At 31.5% G+C, this 24,780-nt stretch overlaps 1 protein-coding gene across 27 annotated transcripts in view; it reads right to left on the reverse strand.

The window, feature by feature from the left end:
• Positions 1-24,780, reverse strand: part of trol (terribly reduced optic lobes) — a 743,500-nt gene that overhangs the window by 167,130 nt on the left and 551,590 nt on the right. For all 27 annotated transcript variants that reach the window (XM_085823935.1, XM_085823887.1, XM_085823928.1 and 24 more), the window contains 7 exons: positions 22,331-22,476; positions 21,889-21,962; positions 18,108-18,248; positions 8,122-8,304; positions 5,920-6,012; positions 5,734-5,817; positions 377-495 (listed from right to left, as the gene is read on the reverse strand). In XM_085823935.1, coding sequence (XP_085680061.1) covers positions 377-495; positions 5,734-5,817; positions 5,920-6,012; positions 8,122-8,304; positions 18,108-18,248; positions 21,889-21,962; positions 22,331-22,476 — 840 coding nt within the window. The remainder of the gene's footprint in view (positions 1-376; positions 496-5,733; positions 5,818-5,919; positions 6,013-8,121; positions 8,305-18,107; positions 18,249-21,888; positions 21,963-22,330; positions 22,477-24,780) is intronic.

Below are 24,780 nucleotides of genomic sequence, written 5' to 3' on the forward strand. Positions count from 1 at the left end.
CTCATTAAATATATTCATAAAGAAGTACATTACCATTAATTAAGTATTCCGTAATAGGTGTATGCCACTAAACACACTTACAGCAGAACTAAGAAAATAATATTTTTTATATGTTGGCTTACATTTAGAGCTAGTTAAATTAAATTTTGAAGGTTATTAAATTAATTCTTTAGCTTTATTTTTATGAAGATTAATTTAAAATTATTTAAGAGCTAAACTAAAAACTTTATTAAAATTTCCTGTTTTATTAATAAGCCTTCTTTATGAATAAATTATTCACTATCATGTGTTGAACATATATATCAATAAGTATGAGTAATAGGAATGTTTTACCACAAAAATTATGATACGTATACCATTAACTATAGCTATGTACCTGGCAGAAGAAGTACCTCCAGTATATGTTGCCTTAATTAAGATTGCATCCAAATCTGCTAGTGTCATAAGAAGATGCTCTCTGGTTGCTGGCTGGCCATCAGATCGAAGCCATGAAGTCTGTATTATCAAAATTAAGATAGCATTTAATGATTATTTCAGACTAATGAAAACAAATAAATTACTCCGATTTTAAACTAAAGATATTAGGTTCATTCTTGCAACCTTTTTTAATTAAGGATACCATACATTTTTTAATTGAACAAGAGAATGGAATATTGTTGAAATAAACGTAAATTTCTATTCAACTCTTGTCATTTGAAATGCAGAATACTGTACAAGCCTATAAACTTTATTTTCCATACTGTCTATATAAACTCAAAATACTGGTTGAAAAGTTCCCCCCCCCCCCAATTCAATACTCCATACTGTTGATATGATGTAAAATCTCACATCACAAAAGTATATTAAAAACACTTTACAACCAATTTGAATTATGTAGTGAAACCCAGTTTCCCTTAAAAACTGAAATAGACTAAAACGAATATTTTTCCAGATTCAGTTGTCAAGCAACATTTCTTGAACTGTTGAAAAATATTCAATCAAGTCTTTGAAATCTACAAAATGCTCCTGAATATTTTTGCATATTTTTCTTTAATTCTGGTGTTATTTTCATTCAAGATGCTTTTTGTAAGAGGGAAGGAATTGATATCTTCCTTTTCTATACACTCGAATCAATATGAAAGTTTCCTTTTAAACTAAGACTCTCATTTGCATCAAACAACACATCTGCATCATTACAGAAATTTGCATCAAACAACACATCTGCATCATTACAGAAATTTGCATCAAACCTATGGGATATTTCCTTGCAAACTGCACATTCATTTTGTTCATTTTGCTAAAAATGTCATCTAAATATGCCAATTTGCATACCTAGGTTTTATCTTTTACACAAGAGCCTCCAAAAAGTTATGATGTATCAGAAACACTGCTACATCTTCACCCAATTTAACCAAACATAACACCGTTTTGCTCAGTAAAACTGCTTTACTTCAGTATGTACCAGAAGAAGTCAAGGTGAAAAGCCACCATGAATCCCACCTTCACACATTATTTTGAAAGGCCTGCTTTTGAGAGGTCGGAATTTTAAAAAATTATTATTTCTATATAGGCTAACATATGACTCTGAAAAATGCAATGGCGGCTGCTGTATTTCTTTGCTTCAAATTTAGGAATTGCTCCAGCATTGTGACCCACCATTGCTTTTGTACTATTAATGCATATCTGCATAGTTATCTCATCTTATTTCATTTGATGAGCAGAATTCATTCGAAATATTAAATATTTTGTCTGCTGCAAGTTGACTGATAGTAGTCTGCAAAAAAGAAGCTCCTCTTGATACTTTTATGAGTAAGCATGAGGAACAAAATTACTAACCTGCGACATCAATCAGTTCATCCATTTGCAGCATGAATTTGGTATCTGATGCAGTTGATAACCATCTCTTTTCATCATCAGCCATATCCCTGAATTCTCAGGCAATGGTGTTATTTGACAAACGTGAATATCCAATAATTATAATACGTATATACTATAAAATACCTAAACGTATATGAGCCTATTATCTGAATTTATTAATGTTAATTTTGTGACCACTTGACACAAATATTAAAGTTAGGTCCTTTTTGAAATTTAAACTAACATCCACCTATAGGATAATGAAAAAAAGAAAAATCTTGCAATATTTCTGTCATTTAAACTGCTAATGCCATGCAGAGATCTGTTCACGATTAATCTTCACTTTTTTCTAAATAGTCTTTTGAATGCCTTTTTCTGCTTTGCTCAAATACCTCATTATTGTCTTCTTGGACTTGCCAGTTTTTATTGCCATTTGAGAAAATATTCCATCTAGGTAATACTGATAATCTAAGTTATAAGCTCTCAATTTTTATTTTTACTTTTATAATTCTGTGAACAAAATTAAACACTTTTATTTTTATACTGCAAATATAATAAGCACTGTTTATAGATGAAATATCAGTGATAGAGTTGTACATTTTATCATTAATTACTGAAAAAAATTAAATTGTAATTGATTGAAATTAAGCTACTGCAATGTCAAGCATTGTTACACCAGGTGTTTTATTTCTTTTTCTTACTCCATTATTCCCGTTTTCCCAGTAAGTTCTGATAATTCTTTAACTCATTTTTAACCCTCTGGGTGGCCAGAGTTTTCTCTAAGAAAGCACAAATTTCTCAAAACTACTATGAAAACAAATTATTTTTTTGATTTTAATGCAAAACCCTCTCCTGGTATTTCATACCTGGATTCGTTTTCTTTTGATATATTGCCTTAATTTCGTTGACATATTTTAATATGCACGTATATATACGTTCTTACAAATATCACAATAAATATTCCAGGCCGTATATATATATATATGGGCTTGCCGCTTAGAGGGTTAAAGGCCTGCAATTCCTAGTATCAAATTGTTTTAGAATTACTACTCTCAAATTCCCAAACTAAATAAAAGAATACAATAGATATTTTAAACACAACCACTGGCTTCAGATCTGTGGAATATTTGTTTGTAAGAACTATGTCCTAAAGAGATTCCAGATCTCTCTCTTTTAAAATTTGAAAATGTTTTTCCAATTCTTCATTAGACGAAATCACAACACTTTCCTGGAAAACAATAAATTTTAGTCCAATGAAAGTATTCAAACATCATGCCTGTGGATAATATTTGCTATCATCATATACACCAAAGTGTCTCATCTGAGCTAGAAGCTAAATTAAGAGTTTTTTTCCCTTTCACACAATTTTTGAAGAACAATTTGAAACTGGAAATTTTAACTATTATAATTCAAATATTTTATTACTGCTTACAGAGTGTTAAATCCTCACTGCCATAAAAATTTACACATTAAGAAAGATTCGTCAGATTCGAATCAGAATTTTATATATGTGAGTGCAATAATGAGATGAATAAGTGACCACAAAATTAAAGTAAAAATATCATTTATTAAGAGAAAACTGCAAATGAATGGATATTCTACCATGACGGATCACATCTAGCATAAATACATGATGCAATCAGTACGCATTCAAGCATACATGCCCTGTATACTACCCTGCATCATCAGATTCTACAGTTGATGTGCATTTCCAGATGAATCAAATTCCTAGGTTGCCCAACTTGTAAGATATTTTTTCTTCCTATTCACATACCTTTATGGTGTAATTGAAGCATTTCTGGCTGGCATTTGAGAGGTCTGGAGCTCAAATACTGGTTAGGGTACATTTTTTGTCTCTCCTGCTTCAAAAAACCTAAGTGGCACCTGAACTAAAAAAAAAAAAGTTGTGGATGATAATTTTTCCCCAACAAGATTTTGGGATTGGACTCCTTCCCTTCCTCCAGCCACTCTTTAAGTGAGGGAGAATGCAAAGTATTTTCTCCTTACCTCATGCCTTCCTAGTGTAACTGGAAGCACATATTGCTGGCAATCAAGAGATTTGAGTTCAAATCCTCACGAGCTCACATTTTTTTACATCTCCTTTTTCAAGAAATCTAACTCCATATACTTGCCATCCCAAGTTATTGTAGATCTGCTTGATCAGTGACAAATCTTCAGAACGAGATGGGTGATAATGTGGGAAAGGCCTTCCTGTGGCATTTTCCCTGCATGTAGCTAAGCAGCATCCTAATGCAAAATAATACTTGCAAGCTCTGAAAACAAGTGCAGCTGAAGTATTTCATGAGCATGCTGCCGGGATGTCAAGGTGCTGTAGATCTATATATATATTTGTGTGTGTGTGTGTGTGTAATGATTTAACTGTAGATAACTTGATGTTAGAAGATAGCTTGAAATTGTTACATAGATGGAATGACTGACTTGCAGACAAACATGCTACATGCAGTGAAAATGCCACAGGAAGGCCTTTCCCACATTATCACCCATCTTGTTCTGAAGATTTGTCACTGATCAAGCAGATCTACAATAACTTGGGATGGCAAGTATATGGAGTTAGGTTTCTTGAAAGAGAAGATGTAAAAAAATGTGAGCTCATGAGGATTTGAACTCAAATCTCTTGATTGCCAGCCATATGTGCTTCCAGTTACACTAGGAAGGCATGAGGTAAGGAGAAAATATTTTACATTCTCCCTCACTTAAAGAGTGGCTGGAGGGAGGGAAGGAGTCCAATCCCAAAATCTTGTTGGGGACACATGGTTTATTCCTGGACATTCTTTACACATCTTCAATCGCACATCATTAATTTCTTAGGATATCTATTGATTTTCACAGCATTATGGGTGCTATAAGTATTCCACAATTTTATATACACATATTATATCTTTAAAACAATGGATGAAAGCAGCAAAGCGAGTAATTACCTGTTTATGAAGTGACAGTGAGAGAGAAAAGAATGTATATTTTCCAGCTAGGAAATATATAATGTCAAAATCCTTTGCCTGAACCTTGAACAGCTACTGGGCAAGAGTTTTCACAATGCAGAACATTTCATATGAAATTATGTAAGCAAAGCAGTACAGATTCCCAGACAGGGATGTAGCCAAATTACGCATTAAGCATTATTGCCAATTAAGTTAGGAATTTGTTAGTAATTTTCCTTCACATTTACTAACTTTAGCAATAGTTCTTTAATTCCTGTTTTTAATTTGGTTTCATGCCCACTTTTTCTTTGAATCTAAAGTGCCTCATCTGAAAATTAATACACTTCATGTCTCTTATATAATTAAGCTGCAGTGTAAGAGCTCTCAGCTAAACAGATTAAAGAAATAATTTACTACATTCTAGTACTTTGCTGTTGTGTACCTTTTTTCTTTGTTTGCTACTGTTTAGACATATTACTTAGCCTTTGACTTTAAATTATTTAGCCTGCTGCTCATTTGTCTAAAAAATGTAATCCGGATAAAATTGTGGGATGCATAGTGCCGCCATAATGATGAAGTGTAATGAAAATGAATATTTATTCTAAGAATCCGTTATCAAAGAATAAAATTATGTGAAGAAAATTGGCTATGTCTGTCTTAGAGTGTCATTCTTCTAACTAAACAGTAAAGCTTGCCCAAATTATTATAGTAAAAAGAACCACCATCAGTCCATTACAGCTATTTCCAAACCATCCCATTATATATATGCAATTAGGAAAAGTCATAAAACTTCAGCAGCCTGAGCCCCCAAATAAAGAAATAACAATTGAAAATAAATCTGAAACTATTAAAATCATTGTAGTCATCTTTCAAGAGTTAAGTAGATGCATTTCGGATTTAAAAAACAATGAAACAGCATCTCAGATAATAAATATTCAATTATTGGTAGTATACATACCTCATACATTGGGACTGAAATAGAGATCAGTGAAGAAGGACGGATTAAATCTGGATATCTGTACATTAACACAATACCATTTCCCTAGAAAAATTTAAAAAAAAAAAAAAAGCACTAGAGTATCTCAAAATAGTTTCCACACTGTATGACAAAGGAGATAAAATACTAACACAATTAATACATTACCATAATTTGGACATCTGGATCTAAATTTGGATCAGCACGACTTCCTGGTACATACATCACAGTATAATTCAATCTTCCTCCATAAGCTGTGACCTAAAAGCAAGAAAAAATATATTCTTTAAAACATTTGTATAACATAAAATCAAAATAAGTTGAATGCAGTATTAAACAGAACATTTGAAGTGATATGATCTCAACATGATCAATGATCTGATCTGATATGATTTGAAATTTGATATCAATAGGTTTCTATTAAAATTTAAAATACAGTTTCTGAAATACAAATAATACAAAACAATTACAATATATACATATTCTTTCTAACTAAATACTTCACTCTTTAACTGGTATAGTTGGATTCTACATGCAATAAAACATTTTGGAAAGAGTTTTCTAATACACAAATAATTACTCATACAAATGAAACTTTAGAAAATGAAAAATAAAGTTACATAATTTCTTTGTAAGATAAAAATATGCTTAACATTTTCAAAGAAACTAATGAAGAAAGCAACAACCATTTGACATTCCCCAGATAAATAAAAATAACATCAGCAAACAAAATACAAATCTTGAGCCTTTAATTTAAAGGACTTGAATTTCAAATTGACTCTTTGATGGAATATGGTAGAAAATTTCACTTCCCAAGGCCACATTTTTGTTTTATAGAAACTTCCAAAATATTCACAAATTGATAGAATACAGATCTATTGGATGCAAGAAAGAATTTATAAGGTATTTCTCCTGCCTCACCCACACACTCGACACATATTCGAGAGGCCCGTGATTCGAATCCCAGCGAGGGCATTGCTCATATTTCATCTCTTCTGCTTTAAAATAACCTAAAGTCTCTACAAATTTCCTAGTTTAACTGCATGATGCAAGTACACAAATGTTTCATTTTACACACTCAAACAGAAGGCCAAGAGTAATACAAATTACATCATGACTGAAATCAAATGACCCAAAAAAGCAAACAAGTTTATACAATAATAGTCTGAAGTCTCAAATATGTAATATATGACTCAAGATTGGATATTTGATTACAAGAGCATCTGTTTGCTGATTGGCCCTGTGTTAAGTGCACACAAAATAAAAGATGGCTTTAGCACTGCTTACTATTGAGGATTCCTGAGTTATTCTGGTATTTACATGTTAATGGAGAAAAAGCCAAAATTCGCTAAATAACTGCGAACAGTTGCCAACTTCGATACCATTAGGCAAATTAATAGCTTCTGCAGCTGTATGCTTTAGCTAAATTTTAAGAATGCCTATAAGCCATAGTTTTAAGAATGCAGTTTTTTCTTTTTCAGAGTTTATAGTTTAATTAGATCTGTGGCATCTACAAACCAATGAAAATAATGCTATTAGTTTCTTACAAGAGTATAAAATATTGCTCAATAGCCATCAATGTTGCAATTTGTGCACTTCCAATAACTTTTTTTAAGTTAAAAATATGTTTAATATTTAAAAAAATAATGATAGTGAAAGTACCAAAATCTTATGCTATTCCAAAGATAAGTAAAATTAATACAGTCAAAAGTTGTTAATTCGGACACCCATAATCCGCACCTCAAAGCTACAAACTTTCTGCGCATGCGTCACGCTGACGTATGCACATAAGACCTTTACGGCTGCGCATATGCGTGTGCGCATGCACATAATACGTTTACGCATGCACATTTAATGTATAACGGATGGTATAAGCTAAAATTATCTATTTCAGTTAATGTTGCAGATTACGTTTTTCCTTAATCTTCGAATTGGATCCGGCTTATTATTTTTTGCAGACTGTTAGAGCAATTTTATAAAAGTAAGCTTGAACTTTCGATTACGTCAAATAGAATTTCCGATGCTGGAGCTCCTAAAGGATCTACAAAGCGAAAGTATGTTTCGATGTCCATCAAACAAAAAGTGGAATTGCTGCAAAAAATGGATAAAGGCATATCCTTTGTTTCTCTAACCATTTTGAAATCTGTTTATCAATTTCACGCTGCTCTATGGCAGGGGGAGGGGAAACGCCACGGCGTGCAATGAATTGGAAGTTGATCTGTCAGCACTATCCTTATCTTCAGGGAAGATGTTTTTATTTTATTTGGCTTTTAATTCCTTACTAAATGTAGTATTTCATCTCGATGTACTCCGTCTTTGATATGATTTAATTAATAGAGTGAAAAATATCCTTATAAATCATTGGCTTACCTTATCCCCCAAAAATGATGATGGCATTTTCCAGTAATATGTTTGAGCTGGATAAGAGGCAAAGTTTCTGAAAACAAGCTCTCTGTTTCTAGCATCTACTTGCAAATTTTCAGTTATAACAGAGCTTCTCAAACTGTTGGTTAACACTACATCCTGTGAACTGCTTGTAAAGCTCAAAACAATCTAAACAAAACAATATAAGTCATATTAAACTGAATGTAATGAAGGAAATGAATATGTATTTACACACGTTAAACAAATTCAGAGTAATACAGCTTCAATTTAATTTTTCTATGCTAGTATGTAACATAAATGAGGCATAAATCTTGAGTGCACTTTACTACTGAAAAGCTAACTCGACCAAATTAAATAATATTTTAAGAAAATTAAAATATAAAAAATTAATATTAAAATACATTGAAACTTTCCTAACTACTCTTAGTTAAGGATGAGTTTGATCTTCTTTTGAGGGGATAATCTTAAACAAATGATATTTCAGTACTGATATTTATTTATGTTCACAGAAATACTTGTCACTTTTACAGATAGTCATTTATGAAAGAGGTAATCATCATGACAGGTTTTACTAAAAAATTATCAGTCACACATTCTGAGATCACCTTCCTCTACATGTAATGGATACATATTAATAAAATAAGATAGGGCTTCTGAAATTATGTGTTATGTAAAAATAACTGAGGATTACAGAAAACATTTTATTTATCAATAGTTAAGAAACTAAAGATTTCAGCCACATAAAACATATTACGTATACCCTGTGCATAACGTTATCTGATAAAATACCTCTGCTATGCTTCCTTTATTAATTTTTGCGACATACTTTTAATTCTTTTTTAACTCAATTTCTTTTATTTTTTTTAAAGGCCAATAAAAAGTGTTATAAATTACAAGTGTGCTGAGTGATTGGGAAAAAAAATTAGGCAAAAATGTAAATGAGACTAAAATAAGCAACTTCTATAATGGAATATGTGCATGAAAATGGCATACTCAGGTTGATACACAGTGTTGTTGAGCAGCAGATAAAAGTGTTCTGATGGTATTATTTGTCTTTCCCCAAACAAATTTCAAGTAGCATGCATTGCTACATGAACACGGAACCTCATTAAAATGCATTTTACCTATGGGGCTGCAGGTGGAAATAAAGCAGTGGCTCAAAGGAGGCACTTGGGAATCGATCTCCCTACATCCTTTGAGTAGCTACTCTGTTTTAGCTTCCCCATCAGTGGGACTGGCCATAAAATTTAACCATAGGTGGGCTGCGCCTTTATTTGCCATCTATCACCAAAAAAAAATTAGTCGAAATTGTTTTATGAGAAAGTCTGCCCAAAATATTCATAGCTCTTCTACTCTGAAATATAAGAGTTTCAATGCAATGGTCTGTGAAACATGCAATGTGTTAAGCTCCGATTTGGATAATTGCAAAGTGCGTACAAAAAGGATTGACTACTGCAATTTACGTGTCCTTGGAAAGAGTTTGCCGACAGAAAGGTTTTGATGCAAGAATTGGAATTCTACAAAAGTCTTTACAGAAGAAACAAGAAGTCAGTTTCATGAAGTTTGAAAATTTGATTCACAACTACATAATAATAAGAAAATTGCATGGTAAAAGCAATTTTCTTATTATTATGCAACTGACTCAAATTTAGAGATAGCTGATTTTTGCTATATGACTGTAGAACAGCATGGTAGTATAAATTTTCATATATAAACTGCTAAAAAGTATTAATTTTATCATATGGTATCATAGCCTTTTATAAATTCTTCAGAATTACATTTATTTTTAAATTTATTTAATTGGACATTTTTTATTGTTGAAAAACTCAATTTTTAATAATAGATTAAATAGCACATGCATACTATTTGCACCAACAACAGTTCATTAAAACAGTTTAAAATAACATTGATCATAAAAAAATTGTTCCGCATATAATAAACAGTTCTCACACTTCATTTATTAAAACATTTAATTCTTGTTATCAATCTTCCTAACACTTTTTAAGCAACAACAATTACAAAAGAGTAAAGACATCAATTTTTTTTTTAAATTATTACATGCTCTGCCATTAGGCACTACATGGAAAGGGAGGGATGCATCTAAAGGACTTTTAGGAAAAACTGGCTCTTATCCATGTTACACATAAGAAAAAACCACAAAAGTGCCCATGCAACCAGCCTATTTGCTGGGACTCGAACCTTGGACGGAAGTACTGATGTTCAGTGACTTTTACAGCTAAGCTGCTAAGGGGCCCACATCAGTATATTGACATCAAAGTTAGAGACAACATGTGCAACAATCAAAATAGATACAGAATTATAGCAAAGCACCTAAGTACTATCCAAAGACAGATTTCATGTTTTGATTTGACAGTTTTCATTTTCGCACCTAGACCTGCAATCTGTGCTAAATTTTCACAAATATCATCAGTGTCAAAAACAAAGAAGTCTAATAAATCCTCAATCAGTTTAATAAATAAGCATTCTATAAATACTATACATACCGGTACTCCATCCTTAAATAAAACTTATCACCATTTAAACAAACTTGAAATTAGGGACATAAACCAAGAATTCTTAAAGACAATCTTCAACTCCCAAATCTTAATAAGCAATTTATTCGAAAACTTCAATAAGCTTAATAAGCAATTTCTCTAAAACTGCTATAGATGTTGACAATTCGTCTAACACTGATCCTTATTTGGATATTGATTCAAGCTTCTACAAAGAAGAAAAAATATTCATCCTCTATAAAAAGTGTACATATTTAACTAAAAGCAAATACAACAGTTGTTTTTGCTCCCTCAAGAAGAAAGAGGACAACTGCTAATTGCACTACTGGCTTTAAAATCAATTGTATAATCAGCAGGGCCGAATTTACGTATAAGCTACACAAGCTATAGCTTAGTGCCCCCACTTTCTTGGCAGTCCTAAAAAAATTTAAATATATTATAAATAATATTTAATTGTATTATAACAGACTTATAAAGGGCCCCATATCTCAAATAGCTTATCAAGTCTAAATCTGGCTCTGATTAGCAGACCCTCATTCTCACACATCAACACCAGTAAAAGAAACATCTGAAAATATGAAATCAGTGACTGCAAATCATTAATAAAACATATTTGCAAGTCATTCATTCTTCTCTAAAGCCAACATTATTAATATATCTTAAGAACAATAGCTCAAGTGTAAAAAAACTTGCAAAGGAATTCACTTTACCAAATACTGGCATTCAAGTAATAACTATACAATGAATTCAAAAGGGAGACCTCCCTGTGGTTTGCAACTCTGACCTAAATAAACTGAAAACCACACTTAACTCTGATAAAGCACTTTCAGTGGTAAATATCAAATAGCCAATCTTAGCATGCCTTAAAGCAGCTATACATAGTATCCCACTAGAAGTGCAAAAACAAGAAAACGAATTAGTATTAGTATCAGAACACAGTTTAAACCTTTCTGGATGGGCATTCCATACCTGAATTCCCTACTAACGTCTCTCATAGTCCCACCTATGTATCACTGGAGAATGTGCTTAAGGGGTGGGCGATGTATATGTGCATTTCAAGAAAAATATTTCTAAAGACCACTAGATGGATCCTGTGTTCAATACTTTTGAACCGAACATAGTTTTAAGACTTGGACCTTTAGTTTGATCACATTCTGCCTAACTTTGATGTCAGCTGGTGCTAGGAAGGAGGGAAAGTGTAATGTAAAAAAACAGAGCTTGGCTCTTCAACTTATCATTCATGTTTCTGATATTTTTTAGAAAAATTTTCCCCCTGCTATTATATAAGTTTTTTAACATTACTATGTGCTATTCTGTTATACTTTGCATTGCTTTTATTGCTTATATATTGTGTACTTCCTTTTATATTTCTGAAGGCCTTTACTTCAGTTTATTATGGCAAGCAAGCATTATCTATTATAGCAAGGATACACTTTGCATAGCAAATGAGCCAATTAATGATATGGATGAGAGTGATGACTTATTTTCTAAAGAGTTAGAGAGTGATGTTTCTAGCGATTCTGATACAGCCATTTTGTAAAAAACTGAGCTCACTGAGTGCTCGCTTTTAACTTCCATAAAAGATTTTGTTACTTCTAGTAAATAGTCTTCCTAGCATTTTTTAAAATTGATTGTAAATTTGTTAATGTATTTTTTCAATTAAAATATTAGAACAATTTGAATAGCGCTTCTGTAAATTATCCCTTAAAATAAGCATTTTTTATACATATTTTCATTTAAAGTAAAGAAAAAGATAATTAAATACTAATTTTTATATATATGATAGTTTATGTAATAATCTAAAATGGTACCTTATGAAGTTAATATTTCAACTTTTAATTTTTTTTTCTAAAGTTAGGTTTAGGTATGCAAAATCCCCCATCCATGGGGCGATTCCTTTCGACAGCCATACATTCCGAGGGAAGATCTTAAACAAAGGAGCATCATCTTGAAAGGGTTAAACAGCCGTACAGTCAAATTATTATACAGATTGAAAAAAAGAAATAATATCAAATGGATTTCAGAAAGCACCATAAAAGCATACCATACAATCATGCATAAACCAAAACTCCACATTAGATGGCATTCATATATTACCACCGAACATTTTTCAACAAAATGTTGTTTCCAATGTTAAAAACTCAGACATATCCAATAGGAATGTAAAAACAAAATATACTTTGCTTTCTGTTCAGGTATTCACAATATCAAAGAATGTAATGCAGGAAATCCAATTTGCATCAACAGCTCAGATTTTATTACAGAACATCAAACAATATCTCAACAGCACATCCAGCTTATGTCATTTCCTGTCTCACAGAAGCTACATGGAAATCTACATGTAGAACACGCAGTAGAAAAAGAAACATGCAGTATTAATCAGGAACCATTAATCAAGATAGCTGTACTCGAATTAATTTACAATGTGCAGAAGTCACATCTACATAGTTAGTTGTGCTTATAATTCAATAAAATGTAGATTCTTCTAATTAAAAAACCCTACAGTAGGAAAGTTCAAATCACTAGTTTCTCTCTTGGCAAAAAATATAATACACATCAATTAACTAACAAGCACCAAGAGCCATCATCATCTGCTGTAATCCTTCCTGATCACTTATTAATACCATCATTGAAAAAGACTTTGTTGCCATCTTAATGCAATTTAATTCTTCTCAGCTCATTTTCTGTTCTATCTACTCTTCACCTATGCATGACATCATCATGATTTTAACAGAAGTAGATAAACTCTGCACTAGATGCACATCTCACACGTTCTTAGTAGAGACTTTAATGCACACAACACCATCCGGGGCTGCACTGGTGAAATCCAAAAGAATTCACATCCACAATAATACAATAAATGCACCTCCAATATTTGATAACAACTAGAGAAAAGCCTGGCCAGAACTCTGCCTGCCAGTAATATCAGGCCTGAGTTGTTTCAGATGGCGACAGTTGCTCAGATCGTAAATATGTTCATTATAACATCTGCATAGAGACTTCAAAACAAATCTTCATTAATACAAACTTCTTAATAATAAAATAAAACTACTTACCAGACAGCTCACTGTCACTCTCACCAAAGATCAACTACAAGTGAACAACTGCAATAGCCCAAAAGATTTGGAAATATATACAGAAAACTTACTGAAAATATTAAAATCCAACTGTGATCAAATACTTCCTAAAAGAATACATAAAAACTAAAAGGCATTACTTGGTGGACAAAGGAACTATGGTAGCAAAATCAAAAATGCACAGCATTGTGAAAAAGACTACATGCCACTACAGGCAATGGAAACAAGCATTCTTACTGCCTTCAAAACAGAAAGAGCATAATATCAACAGAACATCTTATCTGCAAAAATCAACAGTCTGCAGCATTAATTCAAATACTTGTGGCATCCTTCATAAACTAACTACACAAAAAAAAATCTACCAAATTCCTGAAACAATCAGCCATGCAAAATATTCCAAGTCTCGCATCCAACACAGTAAGCTTCCTTCTCAGTAAAGTTTTTCCAGAAGATAATCGAGCTAATGACATCTTACAGCAGAAGCTGCTCAGAGAAGGCATAACTGATCTAGCGATTGAAGATGAAATTCCTTTCATAGTTAAAGAACTTCAACAGGTTTTCCGTAATCTTCCATGGAAGAAGATCCATCCCAGACCATTGATGGTTTGGATACCCTGTCATAAAAGATTGCATACAAAGCATGTCTTTTTTTTGTCAATATTTCAGTCATCTCCTCAAACAGAAGCCTTTTCCAAAATCTTTAAAATTAGACCAAGTAGTATCCTTTGTTAAAAAGAAAAAGAACTGCAACTCTTTAATCATTAAAAACAGTCTGCCTACTATCTGCACAGAAAAAAATCACAAAACGCTCCTTAGTTATCAATAGGCTGTACAGCAACAATAAAATAGAAACACAGATCTCCATGCATCATAGATCTCCATAAACCTCAAAAGTGGCTTTAAAACCCTCTGGTGGCCAGCTATAAAGAAAGCAGCTCCAATGTTCGTCAAATCTGTTAAAAATTTTTGACAGTTATCTGACAAATAAAACTTTATTAATACCACACCATAATAGCATAAGCTCCAAAACACATGAAAAAAGTTTGCAAGGATCCGGTGTGGGCCTTTTTCTATGGAATTTAGCATTTAACCCCATCCTCAAATTAAATTGCCCATATAACGTCTACATATTTGTGTATGCTGATGACAATGATATCCTTATCAAAGGAAGTATCATGAAAGAGCTCGAAACTTACAGAACAACTGCATGCATAAAATCTGCATCTCCACGGTCACATTTGAAACTTGAAATATCAATAGAAAGTCAGCAATAATAATAATACCAAGACCAGGTGCGAACCCATCAAGGTGCCCATGGGCATAAAAATCCTCAATAAAATATTAAAATTGCAAAACTACTAAAACATTACGGTCTTACATGGGATACAGAACTTACCTGGATTTCCTGCATTCAAGCTTTTTGACTTGAAACAAAAGCAGTATCTCGCAACATGTGTGGGAACAAAATCCATACATTCAAAAAATCATATATACCACAGCAGCTAAAAAGACAACATTTTAATGCAGCAAAAATATGGGCATAACCAAAGGCAAGGAAGAAATTTCAATACATTTTAATGTTTCAACATCCATTCACCCTGGGCCTATGTAAAGCATGTCGAAAAACTACCATCAACACAATAATAGAAAACTTTAAATGGATTTGTGTTTTGTTCTAACAGGACTGATACCACTTCACATATGAGCTGAACAGGAGGCTGTGTATTCAAGAATCATACTACTAAGATTCTACTACCTTCAACTATATTATGTACAGTACAATACAATATGAACAACCTTTAAAGATCTTACAGACACATTCTGGAGTAAGCTGAAATAGCATTCAGGATAGAAAAGGATCAGACATACACATCCTAATCACCAATATGTAAAGTCATTTTATTATGCAAAAGACACGACACCTATTATTACATTCACAGATGGCTCCAAAACTACTGAAGGAGTTGGCAGTGCTTTTGTACAATTAAAGAGTGAACAAGAATTTTGTGCTTCAAAAGGACATTTCAAAGAACAGAATAGGTGAAGCATTAGCTATGACCACACCCATCCAATACGTAATTAAAATATTACTAGGAAATGCAATTATCTACACCGATACTATGTGTACTTTACTCAAAATATTGAATCACAAGTATATTTTTCCCTAACAGTAAATATCCAACACCTTTTAGAACATAATAATCAAGTCTATATACAACTTATATGAATTAAAGGCCATGTATGTTTTATAGGTAACAAAGTAGCATACAGAGTAGCTAAAGAAGCAAGCAGTAATTATGAAGAAAAGAAACTTATTGTCAACACTTTCCTCTCAGCTAAAAAGAATTCTACACAAAAAAAGGTAGTATAACAATGGCAAATAGAATGGGATTTAGGAGAAACTGGCAGATGCACATATAGTTTCATTACTAAAGTCAGCAAAGTTAGACACAGAGACATGTTGGAACTAACTAATTTTATTATGAGACAAGGCCCTTTTCCAAACTGTCTTCATCACTTTTGCATCTCAAATCTCCAAATTAGAGGGCTCACCTGACTATAATGTCTTTCACAGTCCACTTATAGCTATCATCTACCTCAAGCGACCTGCAATGTGGGTTCTTATAATTACAATAAATTTATTATCAAAAACCATGCATCAATTAAGAACATCTGCAATGCTATTTCAGCTACGGGGGAAGATACCTGTGAAACAGAATGGAGAAGTTAATAAAGTTTAGAAGTAATAATTACAACAGAACAAAGGCTAAAGAACTATCCAAAGAATTTTTAATTCGATTCTAAGAATTGTCATAGACATTTAACTATTAAACACAGTAATTAAAATTTTACCACAGGAGCTCATAATAATTATAACGTGCACTTTAAAACATAACTTTAAACATTTTGCTATTAATTTCCTAATAAATTTAGAAGTAAAAGACCTGTTTGCTTGAAAAACTTTAAATGGATTTGTATTTAGTCTAAGCACTTAAGGTATTTTTTAATTTAAATGATGGTAAATTTATAATTTGTGTATACTTTTGATGCTGAATTTAGTTATGAAGTGTAGTTATACTGTTATTTTTATTTAGCTATATTTTATGTGTATTGTGTATCTATCTATATAGTGTATTGTATACATTATATATACACCTTATAGTCATATGTCACATTAAAAAAATATTGCAGATGAGCAGAACCTCTGCTGCCACCTCCATAGTTACATATGACTCTGCGTTTAATTTAATCTCAATACAATATCTTTAGAGACCTCATGAGAGGTGTTAGCACCTCAAGATAGTGGAAGACACAGGATAAATACATACTTACTGCTGTTAGACCTCAGGCATCCTTGTCTTCTGTTACCTGTCCCACCAGTGAACAGTTAAAGACCACTGAAAACTGCAGTGGCTGAACACTTAAAGACCACTGAAAACTGCAGTGGCTGAACAGTTAAAGACCACTGAAAACTGGCAGTTTGTTTAGGTTCAAACCCAGGAGAATGGGCTGGCTGCAGAGCCGGTTTTCTTGTCCCCCCCTCCAATGTATTATGAATACAAGCCAGTTTCTCTGGGAAAGTCCCCCCTGAAGACATTTTACCCCTTAGGTAAACAGCCTTCACATGTTTTGCCATAGTCAAATAACCAATTAACCAAAATGTTTAGCTATTGACTTCCATGTTTTTGTAGCAATAAATACTACTAAAAATTCACTTAGCAAATATTTTACGCCAGAACAGCACTTTTATCTACCATTCAACAATGTCATATGCCATCTTAAATGTTACACTTCTGCATACGTATTTCATTACAAAATCTGCTTATCTTTACAGTCTACTTTCCATTGCAAAATCTATGGGTACTTGGGCTACCACTAACTGTGTTATAGTTTTTGTGATCTGATAAGGATAATGGTTAATAATGCAGGCTGCCATATCTGCAATAGGCCCTGGTTTGAATCCCAGAGAAAGCATGGATGTACGTAAGTGTTTGTGTGGCTGGTGGGTGAAAACTTATCTCGAGTGGTTTGATGGTAGGGGAAGAGGGGCAAGAACCTCAGGTCTACTTCCCTGGACACAGTCCATTAAAATTTGGGTTCAGCTGTATGGTTAATGCAGTCATACAACACCTGTACAACCAACAAGAAATTAGAAATTATTTCAAAGAAATTTAAAAGAAAGAAAAAAATTAAGATTCTTTTCCTCAGATTTACAAAAGCAATATTTATTTACATTTTTCTTTCTAGAAATGTAGCCCATTAATATAAGGAATGCCATATTCAATATGGTTTTATTTTACTTTAAATGTAGCATGCTCAGAATCTTCATTTATAGTATTAATATGATGCACATATCAAGTAAAGATAATAAGATAATTACTTCATCACGATACCAGCTGCTGCTGGAGCACGTTTCAGTTATGCCCATGCAAAAGCAATCAATACATCCTAGAGGAGATTCTGGATTCAGATGGAATGTGCGAGGTTTACACTGATCACAACGAGCTCCAGTGACATATGGCTGAAAAATGAAATGCAATTTTATGAAATAATCAGGTTATTTCATCTTTGAAAACTAAAACAGTTTTAAAATTTGGATAATCTGAAAAACACTGATAAAGACTCTAAACATTATTTGGTAAATGCATCAAATAAAATAGTTATGTTGCAGACAAAGACTATAATAATAAGAATGTAGCATTATTATTATTATATAAAGCAGCATATCATATTAGCTTAACAGACCAGAGTGTTCATTATGATTCATTTACAGATTCCAAAATAATAGCTGAGCTAGGATTTTGACACTCTAAATTTTGATACCATGTAAGGTCTCAGGCAAATCCAAAATACTTAATAAATCTAAGTTTGTCTCCAAATATTTTAAGCAACCAGTTTTTTTCCAGGTCATTAAATATTAAATTTGCTTATTTATGTAAAGTAAGGGAACATTTTTGATATAGAATAGTTTTATGATTCAACAAATCTGAAAGATTGCATTTTTTTTTTTTTATTTTATACAAAATTTTCAAACTTAACAATATGTTAACCTATAATTAAACCAACATTTATGTGAATAGATAAGGGATGATATTCAGGGCTGTCAAATGTTAACCTGAAACATCATAAACTGAATAATATTATGCATAGTCCGGGTATATCTAAATCATTTCTTAACCTTATAAAATTTTTAAAACTAAATATTCCTTTCTATTATGAGATATATTAACACGATTAATATTGATTAATTAACTAGGATTTAGGACTACAATTATTAACAAACTAAATCCAGGATTTAGACTTGATAAGGTCCCAAGCTATTTGAAATATGGGGCCCTTTATAAGTCCAGATATTATATGTCAGTGCCCCATATGATTTTTGGGTACCTACAGGGTTTTTTGGGGCTCACAAAGAAAGTGGGGGCCCTAGGCTATAGCTTATGTAGCTTATATGTAAATCCTGCACTGACTAAATCTAAACAAAAGATGTTTTATAGATCCAGTACCATGTTAGACATATGAAGGTCCTTAATCTAAACCTTAATTTTTCTAATCTGTACAGCTAATCCTTTTCTTACAGTAAGATTATGACATTCAATTGAAAAATCAAAGACATAAATCCACAGATATATTTATCCTTCTTACAATTCTAGATGTTTCAATTTTGTTGTCTTTAAGAAAAAACATTCTACTGTTTGTTTCTAATTTTTACAAAATTCTATAGTTCTTTAAAAAAATGCAAAACATTACAATCAAAATTTACCACAAATTTTATTTTAGCCAAAATATCTTTTGCACACACGTGATATCTTTCCCAAATTCCTAGAAGAAAATAACCTGATGTGTTAAGTAAGTAATGCATTCCTTAAATCTTTATGTAACCTGAAATTTACATTAAGTCAAACTTGCAAATTGCTTAAATACATAAAAAAATCTTTAGTATTTATTATTATTACATGTATGTAATAAAGCAAGCTTAACAATAATGATTTTGTAGAAATATTGATGGCATAGATATGTAGAATGTTGATGACATAGAAAGTAGATCCAAAATGAATAGCAAGCATTTTGATTGTGTAGAAATGTCGGTCCATAACAAACAGGAAACTGGCAGCCCAGACAGATTAAATATTCATCTCTATTTCAGTTACCATGTTGTGACCACAAACAACTTGACACACTAGTTGTGCTTATTTCAGAATGTTTACATTTTTGATAGTTTTTGCAGAAAAAGATAGCAGCAGTCCATCTATGCCAAAGTGTAGAAAGCAAACATGTTGTGTTCAGGATTAAATCATAATTCAGACTGCGTTGGTTTTGGTTCTCAATGGATTTTGAGTAGATAATTAATAATGCTTATTGGCTATTTAAGTTCCATTTACATCATCAGTGTTATTGAAGAGTCATATGATATGGATTAATCTCGAAATGACACACTACAGAAAAAAATCACCACTTCTAGAACAGAGAGAGGAAACACTAAACCAAGTACCAAGAAGCCCTACCAATTCAAACCACAGTTCGTCTTTCACACTTTTTTTTATCTTACATGTATATATATTTTATACAGTATTATTTTATAAATAAAATATCATGAAGAAGTATTTATTCGGATATAAACTATTAAAGTATGAAGATGATATAAAATAATATGAAAACAAACTGAAATAATTCTTTTCAAATAAAACAATGTCTCATGAAGATAATTTGGCTCAGTAGAGAAAGAGTCAGCACTTGAGAGGTATGGGTTGAGAACAGAAATTCTGTTCTTTGGCAACTTCTCAATCTTTTGTTATGATGAGACAGTCAGTATCTTATGAGTTGTTTTCTCAACATATGAGCAGCATCTCAACACATGGCTATAGTAAGCTGTACTATCATATGATATTGTAGAAGGCCTTATAGCATCAGAATGGATAGCATTTTCAAAACCTTAGTGTTCGGATTCATCGATTTTATATTTGCTATCTGGTTACTCTGTCTATGACATTAAAAGCCTCAAATAGTCCCTTTATACAAAATGTTTTAATGTCTGGAGTTAGAAATTCAACCAGCATAGTATTTGGAATTTCAGAACAGTCCATATTTCTATTTGGAAGGTTTCAGTTTAAATATTACAGCTTTTGCACACTTAATATAACCAAATTTATTTATTTGAGGAATTACTGTAATTTTCAGTGACATGCTATTGTTATTTGCAGAAAATGAAATCACTTTCTCAGTATATAACAGGTAGTGTGATATATAGAGCCTGAAATTAGTGAAAAACCAAAGAAATAATTTAACATTTATTAAAATACTGAACACTGAGATTTTGCTACTGTGATGGATAGATAGTATTCTTTCTCTCTCTCTCTCAATGTATATATATATAGAGAGAGAGAGAGAGAGATTCACACATATATACCATATGAATGTATGAGAAAGGCTAAATTTGGTACAATGTTATGTATGCAATGCTTTTCTTGTAAAGAAATAGCAAATTAATGTACTGAACATGGTTGTTTTGCTTGAAAATTTGAAAATAGGAATACTAATGTTACTATATTAACTTTTACTTTTGACATTAAATATGGATCTGGTACTACAATAAAATTCTGATACAAATAAAGATAATGCTAATATTCTGGTAAATACAGAATTTGCTTAAATATTCTTTGAACACTTTCAGTAATGTAAAGTACAATTTAAGAAAATTCCTTCCCATATTCTTGAAATAAAAAATAGGAAATTTTCATTATAATATCTACAAAATATGTAATTACTTCATCATTTGTATTGTTTTCATTAAATCATAGCTCTGAATATGTTATTAACTTTAACATGGTTCTGACTATAACAGGCAATTAATTTAACATACTATTACAGTTCAATACATGACTAATTTAATACGATTAGATACAAGATCAATTTGATGTGATTCTGACAACATTTAAAAAAATTGATAAAAAGTACAACTGAATTAATTAATTATGGTGAAGCATATAAAGATTATCCACCTAATTTCTGCTCATTTCCTTCACTACGTACGTATGTTATACCTATCTTAATAAAAGTATTTATGAAATTCATAAGCGAAAGACACAACAAACATATAACATTACAAAATTACAATTTAACTAATTTTCATATAAAAAATATATAAATTTTCATAAACATACCTTACATTGACAAAGTCCAGTTGTTCGACTAGGATCGGGAGTTAAACTTCCCACTGGGTCACACTGCAGACCACCTGTAAAAAAAAGAGTCCATTATCTTAAATTACAGATTTTATAAAACTAGATCAATGTTTCCTGAACTTTTTAGACATATAACCTACATTCACATAGTTCAGACTTTTCATGAACTACATGCTTAAAAAAAGAGGAAATGTAATTATAACTAAACAATATAATAATTAAATTCATCCTTAGAGGTAAATAAATATATTTACTTATACAATATGAGAAACAGGATTTTAAAACTTTTCACAATCCACTAAAAGTTCTTTTGTAAGACATTGGCGGGTCATAATCCACGTTTTGGAACCAATCAGCTGCATTATTTACATCATATGAGCAGAAAATTACAAACAGATAATTTTAAAGTAAAAATTCATACCACGAACTCTACAACTTCCACCAGGTATATTAGGATTGCCATCATAACCTGGTCCACACCTCTCACAGCGCCTTCCCTCATATCCAATAGGACATGCATCACATGTTACTTGGTCATCCTTGTCTAGGATACATGTAGGTGAAAACCTAAAAATCATCAGTTTTTATGCTTTCTCACTTCATTACACTTTTCTCTAACATGAAATAGCATATTTTAAAAAGCAAATAAATAAATTATAGCAAATTATCAGTTTTTTATTTTCTCACTTTAAAATTAAGCATTAGGCTTTCTTATGCTACTAATATGCATTACATTTATTACACTAGTATTATAGACATGTAAGAGTTACTTAAGGATGCTAATGAGCACTCCTAAACCAAAGAAATGGTAACTGCCATGTATCACGAATACATGCAAAAATCACGAAACAGCAAAAGCTTCGTCTTGAGCAGAACATATTCACAAATTACATATGCATTTAGCTTTGCAGAAAATTAGGTTAAGGCTTCTGCAAAATAATTATTTCAGATACACCTCAATGAATATGTTTTTCTCTACTTGGAAATAAAAATTTTTTAAAAAAATTGAAAGTGAAAAATGATTTTAAAAACTCTTGTAAGTGAAATTATAGCTTCTTTCCTCAAAAAGAAGGAAAACAGATTCTTGGTTTTTGCATACTGCTAAATAACACTACCGGGGGGGGGGGGGAATGTGAAGAGCCTATCAAAACTATTTCTTTAATCAGATTGACAGCAAACAAAATCAAGAAAAAATGACGTTGGTGGGGAGGAAATAATTTAAACACATTTAATGCAAATTACAGTTAGATGAAAAAATAAATAAATTAATTAATTAATTAATTAAACAAAATACTTTAAAATTAATTTCCTAAATTTAAACTTGGATCTTGGTCCATGCCTTTTAACATTTAAAATTAAAATTAAACCATATTTTTTAGAAAGATCAAAAACTTAAAAAATGGTAAAATAAGTAAACTGAGGTAACAAAACAAATTACTACCTAAAAGCAATTTGAATGTTACCTTAACACAAGTATTTTATATGTATGTCTAAAAGACAGCATAATTTTTCTTTTAAAAGGATCCTAAAATAAATACAGTGCAATTTTAGGGCCCTGTTTGTCAATTTTTAAATTAAGAAAATCTTTAGGCCTATAAAATTATAAAAATTTTTTAGACATTATTTTCTTAAGTATAAAATAAAACAAAAATAATTTCATTACGTAATATTTCAAAGTCTGAAGATTTTATAGAAATATTCAGTATGTACAAATTTTAAGATATATTATATATATAAAAGAACTTTAAATAATTTATAGTTAATTAAAAATTTTCAAGCAATTAAAGTAATTGTTTTAAAATGGCAAAGCTAAGCAAAAAATAATTTCTTGTTGTCCAAATGAAAGAATAATATTTAACATGAGATAAAATGAAGATGAATTAAATTTATTCATGGTGGAACAAATTAAATATAAAAGTATTCTGAACACAGATTACACTAGTGTAAATGATTGAAATTCAGATAAGAAAAATCAAATGCTTCAAACAATAAAATTTACTACAAATTTAATAAAATAAAGTTGGAGCAGAAACAGAAAACTTTTGAAACAGAAAACACAAAAAATCAGCAAGGAAATTTTTAATTTGAACTCTGGTTCTTCTGAATGCACACCAGTTGTGTTACTAATTACACCACAAAGGTATACAATTAAAAAATTGTTTACATTCTCATCCACTTAATGGGTTCCTCAGGAGCGAGGAAAACTAGTTGCCAAATTCAGATAGTGATGAATTATTATCAACATTTTAATAGAGCACTACATGTAAAGCTATTTTATTTTTGAGCATTCAGTTGCCCTCACCAGGATTAGAATTCTAGGCCTGCCAGCTGGATGTGCTACCAGTTGTACCACATAGGCACATAGTGGAAAACTCGTAATCTTTCATTAAAATTATACAAGCTGTTACGTATTACAGATTAACCCTTTGACCCCTGAAACCACCAATTTTCGAATTTTTTTCTTATCTTCTTTCCGAAATTTTTGAGTGAAAATCAATTGATTACTGATCTTTTACTTCTAAATAACACAAAATGACTGCAGAATCATACATGTTTTAGGTCTTAGTACTTCAAATCGGATGCCTTTTAAAATTCATTTTCAGTGAGACAAAATAACTTTCTTTTATTAATATAAACAACTTTAAATTTCAAAAGTTATTCATCGCACATCATGATTTCTATCATAAGCAATAAAAAACAGCAATAATTAAACTGCGGGTATAAAAAAAAAAACCTCTATATGTATGGCATTTGCTTTGTGGTTTCATGGCACTACAACTGCACCACTAGAGCATTGTGTCACAATGATCTCTCTAGAGCAGGGATGTCAAACTCATAGGTACACTTGGGCCAAACAAACAAGGTTTAACT

The sequence above is a fragment of the Stegodyphus dumicola genome, chromosome 1 (assembly GCF_044657685.1).
Source record: "Stegodyphus dumicola isolate Sdum_Otavi_A_Nest chromosome 1, ASM4465768v1".
In the NCBI taxonomy this organism is placed as follows: Eukaryota; Metazoa; Arthropoda; class Arachnida; order Araneae; family Eresidae; genus Stegodyphus; species Stegodyphus dumicola.